This window comes from Dromiciops gliroides, chromosome 4 (genome assembly GCF_019393635.1).
Source record: "Dromiciops gliroides isolate mDroGli1 chromosome 4, mDroGli1.pri, whole genome shotgun sequence".
Lineage (NCBI taxonomy): Eukaryota > Metazoa > Chordata > Mammalia > Microbiotheria > Microbiotheriidae > Dromiciops > Dromiciops gliroides.
Window position 1 is genome coordinate 484364405 of NC_057864.1, and position 23229 is coordinate 484387633.

The window sequence follows — 23229 nt, forward strand, 5'->3', positions numbered from 1 at the left end:
AGAGACTGGCTAAAGGAGAGCTTATCAACAGAGGGAAGGAAGGGGGCAGAATTCAGAGGGGTTAGGCAAGGCTTCCAGCAGAAGGAACCCCCAGCCCTGCTTCCAGCCCAGCCCCTGTGGCCATCCCCCAGGGAAGCAACCCTGCTTTTCCAGGTACTCAGGACTGTCAGCAGCCCAGCTCCTGAGAGCCAGAGATGGTCCTTCGTGCCGCCAGTCAGAAGGTCCTCATCTCCTCTGTAGGGGCCAGGGGAAATGTCCATCATCTTCAGCTCCAAAATTTCTCCCCAATTAAAATGGGAGCTCTTTGAGGGCAGGATCTCTGCCCACTTTTCTATCTGTATCCCCCAGAAAGTGCTCAATAAATGCTTTCTCGTTCATATTAAAATGTCCAGATCAGTTTCCAAACTTCTCTTCAGAATTTCCTGAAGTGACCAAGTGCAAGTGTAGCCAATACAGATAGAGAGATTATTAATGATTTTCATCAGATATTTGACACTATGAGCTAAGTACTGGAATCCACCTTATTTAACTGTCAAGAGCAAGAATGAAGAAGAGTTACAAGGCAGAGGAAATAATTATGTCTAGACACCCCAAGTCTATCTGCCTCCTGCTTCGGACACATCATTTCTTTTTCTCGCATTCTCCATTCCCTGATGACTGCTGGTGGAATTCACAATCTGCTGTTTAGATGAATAGATCACCCTCCTCAACCCTCAATTCATTTATCAGTCTGGAATGTGAATGCCAGGAGTGAATGGATTTCTCCACTCCTGTGACTTCACCAAGCTTTCAGAGGGACCCCCACTGAGCGAACTCAAAAAGGCTGAAACCACTCGTCTTCTTCAAATCTGAAAACAGTTGCTCTGATATGGGAAAATGGTGTCCCTGCATTTCTATAAAGGCCAGGCACATGATTTCCACACATGCAGACGATTGTTATGGCAACAACAAAAAATGGATGGATCGTTCTTCATATCACACGTTAACCAGTCAGGGTTACTTGGGCAGGGCCTGCTTGACTTTACTCAGATTTCCTTCAAGTAAATACTGGGTCCTAGGAATGAATATCATGCTTAAATCCAAGGCAAGGAGGAAGATGAAGTATTCTCTTTCAAAAGGAAATTCTGTAATGTCCACGTCTGAGTGTCTTTAAAAGAGCTCTTACCAATAACTCATATACTTTAAGAATTCCTACGCTCCATTTTTGAGTCTTAAAAAATCCAATCGCTACTGGGAAGCTTCAAGCTAAGATGGAGCAACAAAGAGGGGTGGGGTAAGGAAGGGAAGAGCACCTGTTCAGAAGACCTTTTATTTTTTTTTTTAATTCTAAACTTAGGGAAACAATTTTTACCACCAGTATTTATGATAAAGGCCTCATTTCTAAAATAGGTAGAGAGCTAAATCAAATTTATAAGAATACAAGTCACTCCCCAATTAAGAAATGGTCAAAGGATATGAACAAGCAGTTTTCAGATTAAAAAATTAAAGCTATCTACAGTCATATGAAAAAATGTTCTAAAGGTTAAGGTGACAAAAAAGGAAAATGATAAAAGTTGGAGGAGATGTGGGAAAATTGGAACACTAATGCACTGTTGGTGGAGCTGTGAACTGATCCAACCATTCCGGAGAACAATTTGGAACCATATCCAAAAGGCTATAAAACTGTGCATACCCTTTGACCCAGCAATACCACTACTAGGTCTATATCCCAAAGAGATCATGAAAAAGGGAAAAGGACCCACATGTACAAAAATATTTATAGCAGCTCTTTTTGTGGTGAAGGGATGCCCATCAATTGGGGAATGGCTAAACAAGTTGTGGTATATAATGTAATGGAATACTATTGTGCTGTAAGAATGATAAGGAGATGGATTTCAGAAAAACCTGGTACCAGATAGTTTTGATGACTGCCACTTTATAGTAGAGCTTCAGATTTGGTACACCTAACCCACCTTCCTGTACATTTTTTTCATTATTTCCTAGGTTACACATTACTATCGCGAAGACGTAACTTTCAAAGCTATCCTGCTTATCTATGTTTCTCTCTGGCCTTCTGATCTCTTCCATGCATTAAAAAAAAAATGCTTCAATGAACCTTTTTTTTCTTTATTTTGTTATGGCAACACTATACCTATCCCCCCTTTCTCTATCACTCCCCTATTAAAAAAATATGTATAGTTAAGCAAAACAAATTCCCGCAATGATCATGTCCAAAAATGAATGTCTCATTCTGAATCTTGAATCAATCACCAGTCAAGTGATGGCTAGCACGCTTCATCAATAAACTCCAATAACTACCTATTCTGTCTTAGAGCAAAGATAAAACTTCTGTTCGCATCCCAGAGCCTTTCACAACATAGTACCCTCCTCAGCAGCTGTGGTCAAAACATGTGCTCACATGGAAACCAACCTCCTGGCCACATCCCCCTCCATACTGACTTCAACAGGTGGGTCAACCCTCCACATTGCCAGAGCTTCCCCTTTACTGCCTGAATCTCGGAGAGTCCAAGAGGAGAAAGAAGAGGAAGGGAACAACATTTATTAAGTACCTACTATGTGCTAAATGCAGAGAGAACAGGAGCAGGAGATCCAAACTCAGACAGAATGTGACGGTGAACAAATCCCTCCTACTTTTCACCATACCAAGGAACTCCAAACTCACACTGCATGCTGGTTTTTGGTTTGGTTTGGTTTGGTTTTTGTTTCTTGGTGAGGCAATTGGGGTTAAGTGACTTGCCCAGGGTCACACAGCTAGTAAGTGTCAAGTGTCTGAGGGCGGATTTGAACTCAGGTCCTCCTGAATCCAGGGCCGGTGCTCTATCCACTGTGCCACCTAATTGCCCCTGCATGCTGGTTTTAAGGAAAGAGCCCTCATGTACTTGGATGATGCTATAAATCTTTATTCCTCTCTACAAAAAGCTGCTAATCTGTTCATTCGCCTGAAAAAAGCCAAAGGGCGGCTCCAGGTGCTCCCAATGGATCCCAGTTCTGGGCCAGAGCCATGAGACCTCCAATACACCTTCTTCTCCATTCAGTTTAGGTCCAGCTCAAACACTGTTCAGCTTTTATTCTACCAGGACACAAACTCATTTCTCTTTCCACTTTGCTATTTCCCAAAGGTCTCCTGAAATGCATCTTCTGTCTCCTTCTCACAGATTCTCCTCCTGGGTCACCTGTGCATGTTCTGTATATTTCTAAACATTATGGTTCAGCTGTTTCTACTTGTTTTCTTCTCCCTTTTTTCTGTTTTAGGAGGTTCTCTTCTTCCAAAAAGCACCTTAAGAAACTAGCGGCAGGCAGAGGAGAAGCACAATGGACAGGGAATCGGAAATCCTGGCTTGGATTCCCACAGTGCTCCTCACTACCTTTGTGGGAGGGAGAGGGGTGGGGAGTGGCTTCCTTAAGCTTTAGGACAATCAGTTCTAAACTGCTGAGTAATACACAGTCCTTACAGTTAAGAACTGTAGGGAATTTTTTCTTAGAAGTTGTCACTTTTCTTCCCCAATCTTTTTCACCAAAAGCTTGCACCCCTGAGATTTTTCTACCTTCAGAACCCACATAGGTCACCACAAAGTCACTGCCTCCCTACTCTTTGGGTACCATCCTGGGAATGAACTCAATGTCTTACGACCAAAACAGACTCCAGGAGACCTGAGGCTAAATCCCCAAGTTATGTGGCAGGTACTTCCAAAGCTGACCTAAGTTTTTTCACATCCAATTTCTTGGAAGAAACTTGGAAAAAATCTTCACTTTTGTGACGTAGGTACATCACCAGATTTTAGTACCAGGGGAAATACCCAAGGACTAAAGACAAATCCTATTTTCTCTCCTTAAGTATTTTTAAAGGATTTTCCTCCACTAAAATAAAATCAACTGCCCTCTGTCATTTTCCAGGACATATCCTTTCAAGGCAGCAAAATCAGAGAACAAGTTGGGCTGGAGAATGTAAAATGTAAAGGCTAAAATGTAAGCACTTTCCCCGAAAACCATTGGTTTGAGGGGATGATATACAGCAGCTGGGATCTGCCTGTTTCAATTCAAAGAGGGGAAGTTAGGGGTATCACAGATCCCCAGAGTCCTGAGAGTTGACTGGGATAGTGTCCTCTCCGTAGCAGCCAAGTCATCTGGGTCAGAAAGTAAAGCACAGATTTTTTTTTCCCCCTAAGAGTTAGATTGGGAAATGGATCCTGATGGGAGAAGGCCTGAAAATGGACTAGGAGTTGGGCAGCCAGACAATGGCCAAGCTGAGATGAATACCTAGGCCCCAAACTCTTGGTACCCTGACCATTCCCCTGGACGCTACCTGGTCTCCTGACCTGAGTGGTGTTCTGTAAATGGAGCGTGGAATTACAGTGGGTTTCCTGGTATAGAGCAGAGTTGTTAGTCACTGGCTGCTAATTATGTTTGAAAACTTTCCCACAAATAGACTGGCCCAAAAGAGGCTCTTCTTGTCCATCTTTCCTTCTGAGTGCCGGTCTGAGGCTGACTTTACCTGGAGCAAGGGGAAAGTTCTGTCCTTTGGGACCAGTTCCACGCTGAAGATATTTCAGTCTTTCTTTCCATAGCACCTTTCTGCGATCAGTATTTTTAGCTCATTGTTTTCTCTTTTGGCAGCTCGGAAACTGCAGTCTGTAATTTGACCTCCAGCCTCATATTGCTTCTTAAAAGTGAATACGCTGTCCTGTTTATAATAATAAAGTCACTAGTTGGCAGGTCGACACCAAATGGAAAAAAAGAGAAAGCAACTGGAAAATTCAGAGCCAGCAGTTTTAGGTGCCAAGTTTCACATGTGTGATGGTCCAGGGGAGGTCACTGGGCTCCCTTTTTTATGAAGCAAACGGTGAAGAAACAGATAGCCAGCAGTCTTTCCAGGTCAGACTATAGAAACCATCTCCACTCCACAATACGGTTTACGGTTCTCCAGAAAAGTGACGTGATCCAGTTTTCCACAGTAACGCTAACAATAGGAGACAGGCACAAAGCAGCCTTGCTTTGGGAGGCTGGGGCTTTTTTCTACCTCCAGTATTTAGGCTTTCTTAGTCCACTGTGATCTGGTTTTCCTGGCTTTGACTTCCCATCCCAATTTAGCCATAAAGGAAGCAGAAAGATATGAATAAAATTGGAAACATTTGGAACATGTTGCAGAAATCACTGTGGGGTTTCTTTGGTTCTTGATGAAGCCCCTTTAAATGGTCTCCTTTCCGGCTCCCCCAAAGTTGGGGCCATCGGATAGATGCAGCTTGTCTTTCCCTCTGGTGCCCCGCAGCAGACTCTGAGAAAGTGTCCGTGCAACAGGGGAGGCCAACAGAAGAGCGGTGCTCACGCGAGGAGCCCTTGAGATTTCACACCAAGCTCAGTGCTTGAAAATTGCTAACCAACCACTTTTCTCTTCAAAATAAACACCTCTTTTGCTTCTCCACTTCAGCTTGCAAAAGATTGCCCCAATTCCACTGGACAAAAAATCTGGAATTTTACTGACATAATTGGATTATGAGCTTTCAAGATTGATGGAACTTTTCTGTTCCAAATATAATTGTTCAAATACCAAACCCAAACTCTCTGCATAAAGAGCTGCTCTTACCTAACCTGGGCCAGAGCACTAGGATGGGGCTTCCAGGGGACGGAACCCAGGGTAAAGAGTCAGAAGGCTACTGGGAAAGTCAGGAATCCTCAATTCCCATCCCACCTCTTAGGGAAGAAGCACCCACCTTGAGGGGCTCATGGGCCAGGTCCGTCAAAGAGAGAAGCCCAGTACTGTGGCCCCAGAAGGACACTGCCTTCTTCCGACTAGCAGAGTCCATCTCCCAGGCCCTCTTCCCTTTGCCACCAAGAAGGGGACAATCTCTCAGTTGATTCCCTTCAGATCGCCAGACTGAAGCTGCCGCTTAAGAAGACAGAACTAACAAGATAAATTAATGTAGAGTGAGAGAATCCTAAAAGCTTGTGATAACAGAAACAGTAATTATTTCTCAAAAGCAGGGGGAAAAGGAAGCGAGAAAAACACAAAGTAACATCCCCAAATCGGTTCCATTTACCATGAGACAAAGCATGCCTTCAAATGGCCTCTGGCTGAGTGCTTTGTTTCAAGCCCTACAACTTGTTAGAGACATCTGTGGCAGGGGCCCAGGCATCGAGAAGGGGGCTGGCCTGGAGAAGGACCTAGAAGGTCTCTTCTGACTCGGAGATTCAAAAACTTGAGGGCAAAGGGTGGGGAGAAGGGCAGTAACTGAGTCTTTGGCCATCCCATAGCCATGTCTGTGTAGGGCTTCCTCCCACTCCTTTTGACTCCAAGAGACCAATGTGGATGCACACTCCAAGCAGCCCTTGAGCCCATTCACACGGGCCCTTCCATGGGAAGGGAGCCATTCGCCACCAAGCAAACAGCCAGCTGGGGAGCAGAGCTCCAAACATCCAAGGGCCCAAGGATAACACCAGGTGAACCCAGCAAAGGTGCAGCTGCCCCGTCAAACAGCACATCCTCTGGGGGTGGGCACAGAAGAAAAAGCAGAATTAGCTAAAAAAACACACTTTGATCTGCCCCAAAGCTTTTGCTCAGATTCTAGCCATTACCATATTTACAAGCAGACAGACCAACCAACTGACTACACAATGAGCTGTGTGGATGAGTGAGCAGTCAGGGGAAGGCAGGTGGGGGAGGGAGAAAAAATCTGATTTGCTTCATCCTCACTGGAGGCTGTATTTATAATCTCCCCATCATGAAGGACTAGAATTAGACTGTCTTTGGATAATTACATGTTCCACCCAGCTCCACTTTCAAATAAACAATTAACAACTTAAAGAGACGATTACACAGAAATGCAGACAGGCTTTTAATGCTCAGGACCCTGTCCCTACAGAACCTTAGAAGAAGGGGCATATCCCAACCCCCATTCTCCAGCCTACACTCTTCCCCAGCTGGAGGCAAGGCTCAGGTCTACCAGTCTTAAGGGTCAGAGTCCTCATGAGCACAGGCGCTGGATGGCTTCTTTGGTCTTAGGCTAATCGGCTCAGCTCTCAGGGGGGGACCAAAGCAAAGGGATTGCTATCAGTAACAGAAGAACTCTCCATGTCATCTCCACTGAGAAGGCCCAGCTCAGGGGCCTCCTCCGACTCCCCCAGACCTTCCCTGATCCCCCAGACATTCCTAGAGTTCATCTGTAAGCCAACTGTGCCCTACCTGGTATGAGACTTTACTGTGTGTGACCAGCATCTACTTGCTAGGAAGGACACAGGCAAGCAGGAAGGCAGAGACCCGTCACTGTTAACTCCGTAGCCCTCCCACGTCCTTGGATGGTGAGCTGCACATGCTGACTATTGAGATCCAGGCAGTCAGCCCACCCGAGGTGCTCAGTCCCTCGTGGCCCCCTAGGTCCTGGCCGCGACCCCTTGCCTCCCAAAGCCTTGGCTTCCAGGCTCCGGCTCTAAGCCCATTATCTTGCACACACTTCACCACGCCATGTCACCGGCTCCTTCTTAGGCTCCCACTCAGAGTTCTCAGGGGTCTCAGCACTCAATGCCCTTGGATGAACCACCATTTTGGCTCCCAGAGCACTGGAAGAAGGGTTATTAAACAGAGGGGAGTTTGCCCGAGAGAGAAGCTGCGGAGCTGGGACCACACTGCGGCTGATCCTGAGCCTGGATCCTCATCGTTCCGTGGAGACATCTCGTCCAACCTGCTGCTTTTAAAAATGAGGAGAACGAAGGAAGAGTAGCCAAGAAGCAAATGGCCGAGGTGAAACGTGAACACAGGCCCTTGAACTCCCAGAGCGCAGAGTACTGTCCTTTCACCTCAACAAGAGGGGGTCATCATGGGTCTTACTGATGAGGCTCGGTGATATTTGAGAGGTTGATGCCACCAACGCAAAAGGAAGCACAGGCTAAGTTCCCAGGGGAGCCCTCTGCCTGCTGGACAATGGGCTCAGGGTCTTCCAAGAAGAGGCAGACACATTGGTGAGTGAGGGCTTCCTTACAGCGTCCTTGATAGAGGGAGAAGGAGACACAAAGTCTTCTGCAAATGATATTGCACAGCTGAACTTATTGTGGAGTCACAAAACTGATTGGAAGGGAAAGGAATAAGTATTCATTAAGCACTTACTATCTGCCAGGGATGGGCTAAGTGTTTGACAAATATCCCATTTGATCCTCAAAACATTCCGGGGAGGTAGGTGCTAGTTATTCCCCATTTCACAGTTGAGGAAACTGAGGCACAGAAAGGCTGAGTGACTTGCCCAGGGTCACACTGCTAGGAAGTGCATTAAGGGGCAGCAAGGTGACACAGTGGATAAAGCACCGGCCCTGGATTCAGGAGTACCTGAGTTCAAATCCAGCCTCAGACACTTGACACTTACTAGCTGTGTGACTCTGGGCAAGTCACTTAACCCCAACTGCCTCATTACATAAATAAATAAGTGAAAGAATCTCTGATCATCCCTATGGAATGATACAGGGGAAAGTCTCAGAGAGCCATGAAGAAGTATCAGGGCCCTGAGACTATCTCTGAAACTCCAGGGAAGAGAAAAGGATGCTTTAAAAAAAAACCATACACAATTCCTATGCCCAAAGGGCTATAAAGCTGTGCATACCCTTTGACCCAGCAATACCACTATAGGGTCTTTTTCCCAAAAAGATCATAAAAAAGGGAAAAGGACCCACATGTACAAAAATATTTATAGCTGCCCTTTTTGTGGTGGCAAGGAATTGGACATTGAGGGGCTGCCCATCAACTGGGGAATGTGCTCTAAGAAACGATGAGCAAGAGGAGTTCAGAGAAACCTGGAGGGTCTTACATGAACTGATGATGAGTGAGATGAGCAGAACCAGGAGAACATTGTACACAGTATCATCAACATTATGTGTTGATCAACTGTGATAGACTCGATTCTTCTCACCAATACAACAGTATAAGAAAATTCCAAAGGACTCATGATGGAAAAGGCTCTTCAAATCCAGGGAAAAAAAAATCTGTGGAATATGGATGCAGATTGAACCCTACTATTTCTTTTGTTTTTGGTGCTGTTGTTTTTGGTTTTTGAGGTTTTTCCTTTTTGCTCTGATTCTTCTCTTATAACACGACTAATGCAGAAATATGTTTAATGTTACTGTACATATATAACCTATATCAGATTACTTGCTGTCTTGGGGAGGGGAGAGGGAGGGAGAAAAAATTTGAAACTAGAAATCTTATGGAAACAAATGTTGAAAACTATATCTACATGTAACTGGAAAATAATAAAATACTTTCATAATTAAAAAAAAAACAGGGGCAGCTAGGTGGCGCAGTGGATAGAGCACCGGCCCTGGATTCAGGAGGACCTGAGTTCAAATCCGGCCTCAGACACTTAACACTTACTAGCTGTGTGACCCTGGGCAAGTCACTTAACCCCAACTGCCTCACTAAAAAAAAAAAAACAACCATACACAATTCCTAGAAAGAGGTGAGGTCAAAGGTGACTTAGGTCCAACCTGATTATTCGCATCACCTGAGGCGGAAAACAAGGATGAGCAAAAGATGAGGAGCTCAGAAAGGCTGAGTGGGTGGGGAGTTTGAGGGATGGTGATCATCTTCCCACAGCTTCCCCATCCCCAGGCACGGATGACCATGGGTTTCCAAAGGCCTGTGAAAGGACAAGCGCAAGGAAAAAAGGCAGCCCCATGGCCAGACTTTGCTCATGGAGACTAGAGGAGGAAGGAAACAGAAAGAAGCTCCGTAGGAGACTACGGCTGGAGCCAAGAGACTTCATCAAAGCAGTCGACCACAAGTCACAGAGCCTGGACCTTGGCCCAAGGGACACTTTCTTTTGTTTTTTTTGTTTTTTTGCAGGGCAATGGGGGTTAAGTGACTTGCCCAGGGTCACACAGCTAGTAAGTGTCAAGTGTCTGAGGCCGGATTTGAACTCAGGTCCTCCTGAATCCAGGGCTGATGCTTCATACACTGTGCCATCTAGCTGCCCCAGGGACAGTTTCTTTTGAAAACTGCTGTTGGCACCTTGGTCTACGGGTCTAGTCTGTCATCCTGAGTGAGCTCCCAGTCCTGCTGAAGACAGGCGCTGCTTTCCTCTTCTGTCAATGGCTGAGCCTGGCTCGAGGCCTGACCCAGGCAGTCAGTGCTAACTGACTGGTTGGTGACACCCAGGCAGAATTTCAGGAGACAGCTGTGGCCACTAAGGTGGTTCTGGGAGCGGAAGGACTTGTCAAGTGCTGTGGGAGATGAGGAGGGCCTGAGGGCCAGCTTACTTTACACTGGGCCTGATCCCAAGGAACACGCACCATTTCAGAAGGTTTATGTTCTCCCGTCTCCCTCCTTTCTTTTTTTTTAATAGTTTTTTTTTTTTGGGGGGGGGGTGAGGCAATGGGGGTTAAGTGACTTGCCCAGGGTCACACAGCTAGTAAGTGTCTGAGGCCGAATTTGAACTCGGGTCCTCCTGAATTGAGGGCTGGTGTTCTATCCCCTGCACCACCTAGCTGCCCCTCGTCTCCCTCATTTCTGACAGAGTCCACACTTCTCTAGCCACATACCTGAGTTTATCACTCTTCCAGGAAGGAGGGAATGTTCCCAATTCCACCTTTGCACACCCCCAAACCACCATCACCACCGCACCGCCACCACACTCTTACCCCGGCTCCCATCAGCAGCCGTCTCACACTGCACAGGCCTTTCTGTCTGATTGAGGTGCCCAGGCCAAGCTCCCTTCACTCCCGGTGCTTTTCCATCTCTTCCTAGGCTGTTATGTCCCTGCTCGGGTACCTTTCCCTCTGCAACCCCCCTCCACTACCACTGCCTGGCATCCCCCATTAGACTGGAAATGCCTTAGGGCTAGGTCTGTCTGTATCTCCTGCCCAGCCTTCCCGCCCCCCCCCCCCACACACACACAACATTCCCTCTGTCTCTGTCTCTCTCTGTGTCTCTGTCTCTGTCTCTCTATGTATCTGTCTCTCTCTGTCTTTGTCTCTCTTTGTGTCTCTGTGTCTGTCTCTCTCTGTGTCTCTCTCTGTGTCTGTCTCTGTGTCTGTCTCTGTCTCTCTCTGTCTCTGCCTCTCTCTGTGTCTCTGTCTCTTTGTCTCTCTCTGTCTCTCTCTGTGTCTCTGCCTCTCTCTGTCCCTCTCTCTTTCTGTGTCTCTGTCTCTCTCTGTGTTTCTCACAACCATGGAATGTAAGCTGTAAGGAACCTTAAAGCCGTAAGCCCCTCTTTTAGAGATGGGGAAAGCGGCCAGAGAGAAGGGGGCTGCCCAAATTCCTGCAAGCCCCGCAAGGCAGAGTCAGGACTTGACACCCCCGGCTCTCGTCCCTACACAAGCTTTTCCTGCGTTCTTCTCAGGTGCTTCTGGGTCCAGCGAATGCCTTCTGTGGTGGCTTCCGCTGGCCCGTCCTGAAGCTGCCTCTCTCCACAAGAGGCACCTTCCTCCAGGTCACAGGGATCCTATGCCTTTCCCTGAGACTAGAAGCCAAGATCTGCTGGTTGCTTGGTCCTTATACCCAGTTTTCCAGACATCTGCAGAGTAACGGTGTTGGGGGGGTTTTCCGACTGTCAACAGGCCACGGACTGTTCTTGTGGGCAGTCTTGGCCAGGCTCCCTCCAATGAATCACGGCGGGGAATCTGTCTCCGGGACAATTGTGTAACACCCATCCAGGAATTCCTTCAATCTTGCTGAGGAAAATCAAAGCAGCAGATTTGACTAAGAGGGGGTATAAGCAGAGAGACTCGAACACCCCAAATGGCAGCTCCTGCATCCAATGGAGCAAATATACTTGTCATTTCTAGCCCTCTGACCTAGGCTGAACTCATTCCAGTGTGAAGGCCAGTCTTCGGACAAACGAGGAATCAAAATTAACTGTTTACTACATATTATGTGGAAATCAATCAATCAATCAACATTATTAAATACCTACTAGGCATTGTGCTTAGCACTGGGGATACAAAGCAGGTCCTTGCCCTCAAAGAGCTCACCATCTGACAGGGGAGACAACAAACATCTGTACAAAACAGCTGCACTCGGGAGAAATGGGAAGTCATTAGCAGCAAGGGGAGCTGGAGAAGGCATCCTGGAGGAGGCGAGATTGTAGCTGGGATGCAAAGGAGCTCAGCTGTCAGCAAGAAGAAGGGAGAAGGGGGAGCGTTGCAGCCATGGGGGAGAGAAAGAGAGAAGAGCCAAGAGACAGAGGGCCCTGTTCATCCAACAGCTGGGGGGGGCCAATGGCAGCAGATCAGAAAAAATGCGCCCAGGACGATGGTTTGAGAAGAGCGGGCAAGCAGGAGGGATCGGGTGATGAAGAGAATTTTATATTGATGCTGCAAACCAGAGGGCAAGGGCAAGTGACAGTGGCAGGGACGCCCACTTTGTGTCTGGGAAGAGAAACAGACAAGGAGATGCTCAAGGTCCGGTAGCTTCTCTGAAGAGGTGAGCAGGGGGACGGAAGGCAGGAAGCCACCAGGACAGCGCCCGGAATCCTCTCTAACACACTGCAATCAATGGGGATGCTTGGAAGCCAGGTTAGAAGGTCCTGTTTAAACCTGCAAGGGGATTTGGCAGAGCTGGCTTGGAAGCCAGCCCTAGGGTCAGGACGGCAGCGCCCCCTCCCGCTGTGGGAGCTGTGCCCCGCCCCCAGCCGCACCCCTCAGGTACGACCTCAGAGGGGCTGCTGCTTTCCTTGGTCCTGGGGGTGCTCATTTTCTCACTTACCTCATCAGAGTTAATGAGAGTGGAGAATCTGATAGCAAGACCACGGGGCTAGTGTTTCCTCCCACGCGCAGGGGCTCTCTGCCTCACTGCACCTGGGGAACATAACCTCTATTCTAACAGGAAGGTTTGATCAGACACATGCTTTCCCCCGCCAAGATGATTCCCAAGCCAGGATAAGCAAATGTAGTCAGAGGTAAATCGGACAACAGAACCGGATTGGAGCCCAGATTCACACCTGTAAGTTTACAGGTGTGGCAACAATGAGGAGAGGGGAAGAAAAAGGAAGGAAGCTTGAGCAGGGCAATAGAGAAAGGGCTATGCCAGCATCGCCTCCACCTTTCTCCAGCACAATGCAAAAGGTACCTAAGAACCTTCCTCAGACATCACCATGGTCTGGACCTTGTGCCTCTCCAAGAACAACAAGACACATTAGTGAGAAGCTCATGTGTATTTGTTCCTTATGCCCCAATAACCCCATAAACTCTGATCACACTGATCTGTTCCTAGACATTGGATATGCCAGCCCCAGCCACCAGCACCACACTCTGCCCTCAGTAGGCACTGGGCCAATGGAGTGTGGTGTTGAGTTTCAAGGATCACTCGGCAATCTGGATCATATGGAGGACAAAAGTAAGGTTACCTGGAGAGACCTTTATTAGAGGAAGAATGGGGCACCAAACATAGGCAGAAGCTACCGTGCCCACCAGTCCCTGGAATCTCCAGGAAACAGACAAGTCTGCTGAGGACCTCAGCTTCTCCCAACTCCACACACTATGGTGATGACCAACAAAGCTGATCAGTAAATCCCTGCTGATGTACAACCCACCCTCCGTGATGCAGTCAAAACAGTCTCTGTGCTCCGGCTAGGAGCTAACTGCAGAAATGGGGGTGGCCAAGAGAGGTCACACTCTTGTGTAACCAAAGCTCCTCCAAAGTCTCTTTTCTTGAGTATCCCTTGGGCACTCTTGGCCCACTTCTCTCCATTAACATCATCAGTTCGAACAGGCCAAACCATCATCTCTGTGCTCCAGTTCAGCACCACCCACAGCACATTTCCCACCAGATGCACCATGGGCGTCTCAAACTCCATGAGGGTAGGGACCCCCTCCCTTTTGTATCTACATGGTACTTTGCCCAGAGCAGACACTGAATGAGAGCTTTTTGACTGACTGATTCTTAGAATGGAGGCGGTGCTAGAAATCGGGGCTATAAAGCTGGTATCCCAACATCATACCAGGGAAACAAAGGACAAAAAGGCCTGAGGCAGGCTGACCAAAACATTCACAGCGGCACTTTTGTGGGCAGAGATCTCGAAACACAGTAGGCCCCCACTGATTGCAGCCAGACAAAGGGTAGTAAACAGAATATGGTTGGGGAACAGGAAATGATGACTCAGGAATTCTGAAAAACACTGGAAGATTGGCATGATCTGATGCACAATAAAGTGAGCGAGACAGGAGAACCGACCAGACAGGGTGACTACAATAATGTAACCAAATGCTAAAAGGAAGATGCAGTAATTTGGTCCCGAAGAACAACCGAATCTAGCCCCCTCTAAAATGCGAGGCGAGGAAGAGCCAAGGATAAAATACTGCGGACACTGCTCTTCCATCACTACACTGGGCTTTTAAAAAAAATTAGTTGGGGGCAGCTAGGTGGTGCAGTGGATAAAGCATTGGCCCTGGATTCAGGAGGACCTGAGTTCAAATCCGGCCTCAGACACTTGACACTTACTAGCTGTGTGACCCTGAGCAAGTCCCTTAACCCCCATTGCCCCTAAAAAAAAAAAAATTAGTTGTGTTTCTTTGTTACAAGGGGAGAGTTCAAATCAGGGTGGAGAGGAAGTACTATCCAGAAGTTGCTTTAAAATACAAATAAAAAGCACCACTACAGCTTATTAAAAGAGGAAAAAGAAAGAAGTGGAAGCTCAATTGGTCTCTATTTGGGGCCTTTCACTTTCACCTTCTAAGAGGCCCCCATCCTCAGGGCAGAGCTGTGAGGTAGACAGGTCAGAAAGGGGACAAGGCTGAGGTGCAGTGCGGGCTTTGCCACTTACTCGCTCTGTGACTTTAGGCAAAGGTCCTTCACCTAGTGTTTCTGCCTCTATTTCTATTTAAAGCAATGTAAAATGAGGCAATTGTGCTGTTGCACCCCACCTCCCAGAGCGACCATAAAGGTACTAAGAGAACAGTGATAGAGATTCTTCTTCTAGACAACCAGTAAGGGATTGTGTTCGCTGATCTTCTGCACCTGCCTTCTCACGCCCCACTGCGGCTGTGACATGGGTGCTCACACACAACACTGGCCTACCTGCATTGAGAGAGGTGCAGTACAAGGCAAGTGGCTACCAGGGAATGTTTTGGATGAGCTGGGACACAGAAATTCATTAAACCATCTCCCAAGACAGTCTGCGTTGGTGGGAGAAGGTCTGCCTAACCTGGTGAGCTGATCTTTTGAAGGATTTCTTTTCCCTAATCTGCCCTAGAGGCAGAACAATTGTCAGAGACAGAGAGTCAGATTCACAAATGAGGTACAACAATAGGCATAAGGTGAAGAAGGGGAGTTTCTAAGTCCAGAAGCTCTCCGATACATTAGGACTAACAGTGCCACTGGACTGTTTGAGAAGTTTCTTGGTTCTAACCATCCCCAAATGGGGCCCAAAACGAATGCCAGCACTGAAACCAAATTAGGAGGCGAAATATCAGAAAAGTAATTCCATCCCCCAATGAAGAAACATCTTCAAAGAAGACATCATTATAAAAACACCACAGAAGTATTTTCCCGTCCATTCCAGACCTCACAGTGACGCTCAGAGAAGAGGCTCCAAGCATGAAATCTTGAATCCCTGCTCGGCCGCGGAGAGGTCCCCCGAAAGGGGAGCTTCCCGCCCCAGCCCAGGGTAATAACTCCTTCCTTGCTTTGGTCCTTTACAAAGCAATGCCACAGACATTATCTCCTTGGAGCCGCCCAAGAAACCTGGCAGCCACGCCAGGCAGATAGTATTGCTTCCCACCCAACTGGATTTGTTTTGTTTTTTTAATAGGTAAATGAAAGGAAACTCAGAAAAGTATGATCTCATTTGAGCCTGGGTTCTAGGTCCCAGAATACAGCATGTCTTGCTGCAAAGCAATCCCCCTAACTGGGAGGAAAAGAAACAGGATGTTCTATCTATCTGTAATAGAGATTCACTGAACTGAAGTAAATGAGGGGAGAGTCAGGGAGGGAGCAATAAGAACCAGGCACCTTCAGGCTCTGGGGTTGGGGGCAGAGAGGAAACAAGCATTATAAGGAAAAAGAAAAATCCAGAGTTTACCTTAAATCTCTTCTCTTGCTGAACTCTGCAGGTGGGATGGTCCAAGGCAGGCACTGGGGGAGGCAGTCCAGAACTTCTGAGGAGAAATCAGAGAAATCCACCCCGTACTCCGTCAAGATCCCCTCTGTTTCAGGCTCGATCTCACCGGCCTGGCCCAGGCTCTTAGCCAGATGTCTATGGACAGGATACAAGGGAAACACAGGTCATCAGCTAGCAAATGAGGCCCACGTGATCTGGGTTCACCCTCCTTTTTTAGACGAGGAATAGAACCCACCAAGGCCCCTAAAGACCCGGCCATTCTCAACAGAACCAAGGTCACCAAAGGTTGGACCTCGCCCAAATGATTCAAAGCCCATCCCTGGCCTATTCTAAGAGGCGGGTTCCCAGTTCCCAGAGCAGAGCAGGACAAGAGAGGGAGGATCTCCTTTGAGGTGCCTGAGGCCCAGGAGGAGAAATAGCTCAAGAAGAGTAGAGACTTAGCAACCACCTGCCTCTCAACCAGGTGCTCTTTCCCCTTCTTCATTCTGGGGCAAGAGACATTAACCTGGGGTCTGTGAACTTTGATAAAAACACCCACCTTTCCAGTATAGTTGGCTTCCTTTGTATCCTATCGATTTTATCATGTACGTTTTAAAATGCTCTTCTGAGAAGAGGACCATAGGCTTCACCCGATTGCCCAGGGGTTCATGGCACAAACGTCATCTAAAAACAATGTGACTAGGCCACGTTGTCTGAGATCTTTCAACCCGAAAAATGGGCCGAGATCCTGCACCAGAGGTAGGATGCCTGCAGCTGCTTTTCAGGGAAATTTCAAAATAGCCTGTGATAAAGGCTCTGTGCAAAACTGTCTTTCTCCTCCATGTTCCAAATGGTCATGCCACACCTTTGGAGAGGGCCCCATTCATCCAGGTGGCTCACCAATGGTCAGTTTGAGAAAGAACACAGCCCTAAGTAGGGCCTCTAGGTGGGATCTGATAAGGATAATGTTAAAACTGGTTCCGGGCAGCTAGGTGGCGCAGTGGATAGAGCACCGGCCCTGGAGTCAGGAGTACCTGAGTTCAAATCCGGCCTCAGACACTTGACACTTACTAGCTGTGTGACCCTGGGCAAGTCACTTAACCCCAATTGCCTCACCAAAAAAAAACTGGTTCCAACAACTGCTGCCGTGTACGTGGTCCTGCATCTCCTCCCACGTGACCCCTTGTATCCACGTCATACCCCAGGAAAAGTGGATAGCTGTCAGCCCAGCCCCCATGTTGTCTCGCCCCCTGCCTTTGCTCAGGTCTAGGAATCCCCTTCCCTGGTGGAATACCTCCCCATCCTTTAGAGCCCAGCCTGAATGCTGCCGTGTCCAAGAAGGTGGCCTGACTAGAGAACCTGACTTTGTTTCCACATGGTGTCTGATGGGGACCTGCCATCAGGGCAGGGGGCTGCATTGTCCTACTTTGGCTTTCCCAAGCGCCCTGCACAGTGCTCTGCTCCTAACAGGTGCTGAAGAACTGGCTGTTTTAGCCTGGGCCCGAACACCGCACTTCGCCTTCCCCCACACCCTCGCTGTAGCTTGTCAAGATGGCTTGGAATCTAAATCCTGTTCTCCGGCATCTTGGCCACACCCACCAGAAGGCCCCCAAATCCTGCTCAGAAGATGCTTCCCCTTGACTTTCTCATTGCGTCAGCCTCTTTTCCAGTCAGATTCCTCGGATGGAGCTGCTTTCCCTAGACCACCCACCTATGTCCTCAGGCAAAATTAAAGCCCAGCCATTTGTGCCAACCAGAGGAATCCGGCCTCCTTTGGCAAATCGGGAGAGATGGCCAAGGAGCTTGAATCAATGCAACCTTTACAGGGAAAACAAAGGAAAACCAAACCAAACCCTTACACTCTGTCAGAGGGCAAACTTACCAGTAAAGACATCTCCCAGGATTTCTCTTTATCTACCTAATGTTAGGATTGCATCATCACACTGACACTAAGCCGCTGCCAAAAGAAATGCAGTTCCCCATCAGGACCCCTCAGAGTTGCACCTTCTCTTGATAAAGTTCTGCCATTTGAACTCTGGTCTTCATTCATCCAGGCTGGGGGTCTCTGCTTTGCCCGGCTGCTTCCAAATGGAGCAGGGCTCCCATTCTGCTCTTCACAATAAGTCCCTGACATCCTTCTGGAATAACCGACGACTCCTGCGACTTCCCATGTTTTATCACCTACTTCTAAGCCAACGGAGCTGAAAGAGACCTGGGGTCAAGGGGGTGCCTTCATTGAGACAGATGAGGTTTGCTTCTGGTAGGCCTTCCTACAGAACCTCTCTAGAACCAGGGCAGAGACATAAAGGATTCCCAAGTCCAGTGAAAGTCTTACAATTACGCTGCTGCTGCTGCTGCTGCTGCTGCAATAAAGAAAAGCTCTGTGGCCCTTCTTAATCAGTCTACACAAAATCTCTGTGGCTCCTTCATGGTCTCCCTCTCACGAATGGTTTCAGGTTTTGTTCTCGTCTTTGGCACTGATTCACTGGAAAGATCCCAAGCCTTGTAACAGCACCTGGTGTTCTAGTTTCTCTATTCATAGGTCAATGGCTCAAGCAAGCAAGCAATTATCTATAAAGAATCTATTATGGGCCAAACAGAGGTAATACAATGGCAAAAATGAAGCAGTGAATCCACTTTTGGTGGAGTTGTGAACTGATCCAACCATACTGGAGAGCAATATGGAACTATGCCCAAAGGGCTATAGAACTGAACATCCCCTCTGACCCAGCAACACCACTGTTAGGCTTATATCCCAAAGACATCCCCAAAAGAGAAAAAGACCTATTTGTACAAAAATATTTCTAGCAACTCTTTTTGTGGGGGCTTGGATTGGAAATCAAAGGGATGCCCATCAGTTGGGGAATGGCTGAACAAACTGTGGTACATGATGGTGATGGAATATTATTGTGCTATAAGAAATAACAAGCAGGGGGGCAGCTAGGTGGCACAGTGGATAAAGCACCGGCCCTGGAGTCAGGAGGACCTGAGTTCAAATCCGGCCTCGGACACTTAACACTTACTGGCTGTGTGACCCAGGGCAGGTCACTTAACCCCAATTGCCTCACTAAAAAAAAAAACAATAATAACAAGAAATAACAAGCAGGATGAGTTCGGAAAGGCTTGGAAAGACTTGCATGAACTGATGTATGGTGAAGAGAGTAGAACCAAGAGAACATTGTGCACAGAGATAGCAATATTGTTTGATGAAGAACTATGAATGATTTAACTATTCTCAACAATACAATGATCCAAGACAATCCCAAAAGACTATTGATGAAACATACTATCTACCTCCAAAGAAAGAACTGATATTGATTGAACACACACTGAAGCATGCAATTTTTCACTCTTTCATTTTTTCTTTTGTTCAAGTTTTCTTGTACAAAATTACTAATATGGTCATGTTTTACATGATTGCACACATATCACCCATATCTGATTGCTTCCCCCCTCAGGAAGGGGGGAAGGGAAGGAAGGAAGGAGGGATGAAATTTGGAACTCAAAGCTATAAATAAAAATGTTTATTATTAAAAAATATTTTTTTTTAAAATGAAGCAGTGCCTCCCCTCAAGAAGTGTACATTTTGTCAGGAGAAATAACATATGTAAAGAGAGCCATAAAGAAAAAATACAAAAAAGCCTAAGGATATGAGGTTTCTCTGGGCATTGCCTCCATGAAGACTACAACCTACCTATAACTTAGTATACAGGGTCAATACTATTGCAAATCCTCTGTGAAGGGAGCAGAGGTGTTGGGGATAGCAGAGCTTGAAATCTCTGACAAAGATAAGGAATTCTGATACAATAATGTGATGTAGGAAAATCTGGAAGAGGCATTTTAAAGTCTCCAGAAGAGTTTTCTTCAGTCCATGGATTAAATAAATAATTCAACCGTTCCATTTCCACAACTTGCTAGGTTATGGAGAACTAACACAGCATACGGAAAATACCTTACCATAGGGGGTCCTCAGGATGCCCACTTCTGAGTATCCATCCCCTAGAGAAAGTACAGACCTCTCCTAAGGTGAGACCATCCCCAAAGCAAGAGCTGCAGGGTTGGGCTGGGAGGAATTCCTATCCCCTCACCCCCCACACCCTGATCACTACCGTGGATGGAGCAAGAATCAGACACTGGTAACCTCTTCACTCTTCTCTTTCTCTTTTCTGTACTAAGAGTATTCACACACTAAACCAAAATCATAAAAACCAAGGGAAACCATAGAAATGTCCTCACTTAAACCCACTGCAGGAACACGGAGAACCCGGCCTGGCTCCCAGCCTCCTCCTGCGGTGCCGAGGTTGTTCGAGGCTTCAGGGCCGTGGGAGCAGCTGGGAGGCTTGACCGCCCCCCCCCCCCCAGACCTCTCTAGGGGCCAAGTGAAAGGACGAAGCCCTGAGAGAACGACAGGCACACCCAGAGATTTGGGGAGGCCGGGTTTCCAACTCCATCTACCTGGTTTCCTGAGGGTTCATGCCCTCAGCAACAACCCCGCCCCCGCTTCAGCTCCAGAAGGAAGGCCCTCCTTCCCTGAGCTGCACTAGGAATGTCGGCCCTTGGCTCAAGGCTCCCTCCTGGCTGAGCCTGCTCAGAAATATCTACATCTGGTTCGGGGCAGTCCAATTCAACATTCTCTCCACTCTGATTGCAATCCTGAGTTCCAAAGGGGACCTGCCATGGCAGGGTAGCAGGTCCCCTGACTCTGACCCCTCATCTCTCTGTCCTTCCTCTCTTGTAGACTAGATATCAAACACTGAGGATTCTTCTCCCAGAGCCCAGGAAGGGATGACTTACACAACCAAAGTAAGGCTCAGGAAACCAAAAGGGCATCACAGGGGGGCACAGAGCAGTAAAAGCACCGTGCTGGGGACTCCGGAGAGTCTACACTGGGAATCTCAGCTCTCACACTTAGTCACCAAAACTCTGCGGAGCAGAACATTCATACTACCTAGCTCACAAAGCACTGCTTTGTAGACCTGTTTTATGGGAACATGATTTAGTATCATTAGCTCACAAACTTCTTAAAATAGTCAGACGAGTTAATATTCTCTTGGGCAAATTAACTCTGTCATGATTTCCCCTAACATCTGAGAATAAAGTGTTCTGACCTAACCCAAGAAGATAATGGCAGCTTGATTCCCAGAACACCACACCAGGAGATCTGGGTTGGTCTGGTCAGGCACTCTGGGCAAGCTGAGATGTGACTTTTCTTCTCTCATCTCCTCCTTCCCTCACACCAATCAGATGTCCTAGCCTCCTACTTCCCTGAGAAGGCAGAGATCACCTGCTCTGAGTTCAAACAGCACCCACCCCCTTTCATTTTCCTTTTCTCAGAACTTCTGGGCATCCTCTTCCCTCCGGTCATAGAGTAAGCGAGATATTCCTACTAAGGAGTTAGGATTCTCCTTGACCCTTGTTCCCATTCCCTGAAGAGAAAGCTGTAGTAGAGGTGGCCAGAGAGGAGGAAGGGGACCAAAACACAGCCAGGCCTTTCCTCAAATAGTATTCTAAGAGAGGCAGGCATAGGCCAGGAAGAGTGTGGGGTCCCAAGGCAGAAATTCCTCCACAGCGTGATCTCTAGTGAGGGTGTTAGGCAACTGTAGAAGGAGGCAGGTAGCAGGAAAACAGGCCACTGCTGATCAGAGATGATCCCTCCTCTCTCCAACTGGGTCCTCTTCTCCTGTGACCTCATCAACATTACTCTCTCCTATTCTCTCCCTTCTCTAAATGCTCTATTACTGACTTCTCTCCTTCCAAGTTTTATAATGTGAGTATTCCCTAAGGGTCATCTCCTCTTTCTCCCTTGGTGATTTCATCCATTTCCATGATTTCAAAGACCCTGGTTATTTATCTATTCATTTGTTCGTTCATTCATTCATTTCTGGTTCCAGCACTTCTTCTGAGCTCCACTCAGGGCCTTCAATGGCATTTGTTATCTCCACATTTATATTCTTTTTTTTTTTTTTTTTTTGGTGGGGTAATGAGGGTTAAGTGACTTGCCCAAGGTCACACAGCTAGTTAAGTGTCAAGTGTCTGAGGCTGGATTTGAACTCAGGTGGACAGCACTTTATCCACTTGCACCACCTAGCTGCCCCCACATTTATATTCTCATCAGCACTTCAAGCTCAAATGGTTATCCAAAACTAAGCTCTTTCTCTTCCCCTTATACTTGCTCTTCCTTCTAACCTCATTACTCAGGTGCCTCGGGTCTCTTTGGGGGAAGTGATTTTGGGTACGTTCTTCTACCATACCCCTCACACACAACTGGCTGTCAGACCCCAAAGTGGTCTCACAGTCCCTCCACGCAATGCCTCCATCTGCTCGTGTTCTCTGTCTTCAACGTGACCATTTTAAAACTTGCCCTCTATTGATTGATGATTATGATAAAGCATATGGTACCTACTTTACTAAGCTATCGTGAGGAAAATTCTTTGTCAGGTATAAGGTGCTATATAAATGTTATCTATTACTGCTGTTGCAATAATAACCTCGTGGGCTTACTGTAAGAAAATCTCTCTTTAAAGGACTATATAAATGTAGTTTACTATAAAAAATGAGCAGGATGCTATCAGAAAAACCTGGAAAGACTTAGTGAAATGTACTGTATGCAAAATAACAGCAATATTGTAAGATGATCTGCTGTGAATGACTTGGTTATTTCCAGCAATACAATGATCCAAGTCCTTTAAAGAGAGATTCCTGAATCTATGGCTGGTGCTTGATTCACTGTGACACCTAACTACTCCCTATTCATTCTCTTTTCAAATTTTCTTGTATTGCTCTCGTTTTTTCCTCAGATTTTCCTCTAGCACTTTCATTTAATTTTTTTTTTGCAGGGCAGTGGGGGTTAAGTGACTTGCCCAAGGTCACACAGCTAGTAAGTGTCAAGTGTCTGAGGCCGGATTTGAACTCAGGAACTCCTGAATCCAGGGCCGGTGCTTTATCCACTGCGCCACCTAGCCGCCCCCACTTTCATTTCATTTAAAAAAATTTTTTTTCAATCTCTTTCTTTAGCCGTTCCAAGAATCTGTATGTTTCTCTGAGGCTTTGTTCACAGGAGTATTCACATTGTTTGTGTTTTGAGCTTTCCCATCACTGTAGCATTTTTATGGTCACAGTCTTTTTTGTTATTTGCTCAATTTTACAGAATATTTCTTGACTTTGATCTTTACGTTAGAGTTGGGCTCTACTCATGGGACTGGGGGGTCAGGAAACAGAC

General features: G+C 47.1%; 1 protein-coding gene across 3 annotated transcripts in view; it reads right to left on the bottom strand.

The window, feature by feature from the left end:
• Nucleotides 1-23229, bottom strand: part of DIS3L2 (DIS3 like 3'-5' exoribonuclease 2) — a 334795-nt gene that overhangs the window by 162807 nt on the left and 148759 nt on the right. For all 3 annotated transcript variants that reach the window (XM_043963981.1, XM_043963979.1, XM_043963980.1), the window contains one exon: nucleotides 15993-16166. In XM_043963981.1, coding sequence (XP_043819916.1) covers nucleotides 15993-16166 — 174 coding nt within the window. The remainder of the gene's footprint in view (nucleotides 1-15992; nucleotides 16167-23229) is intronic.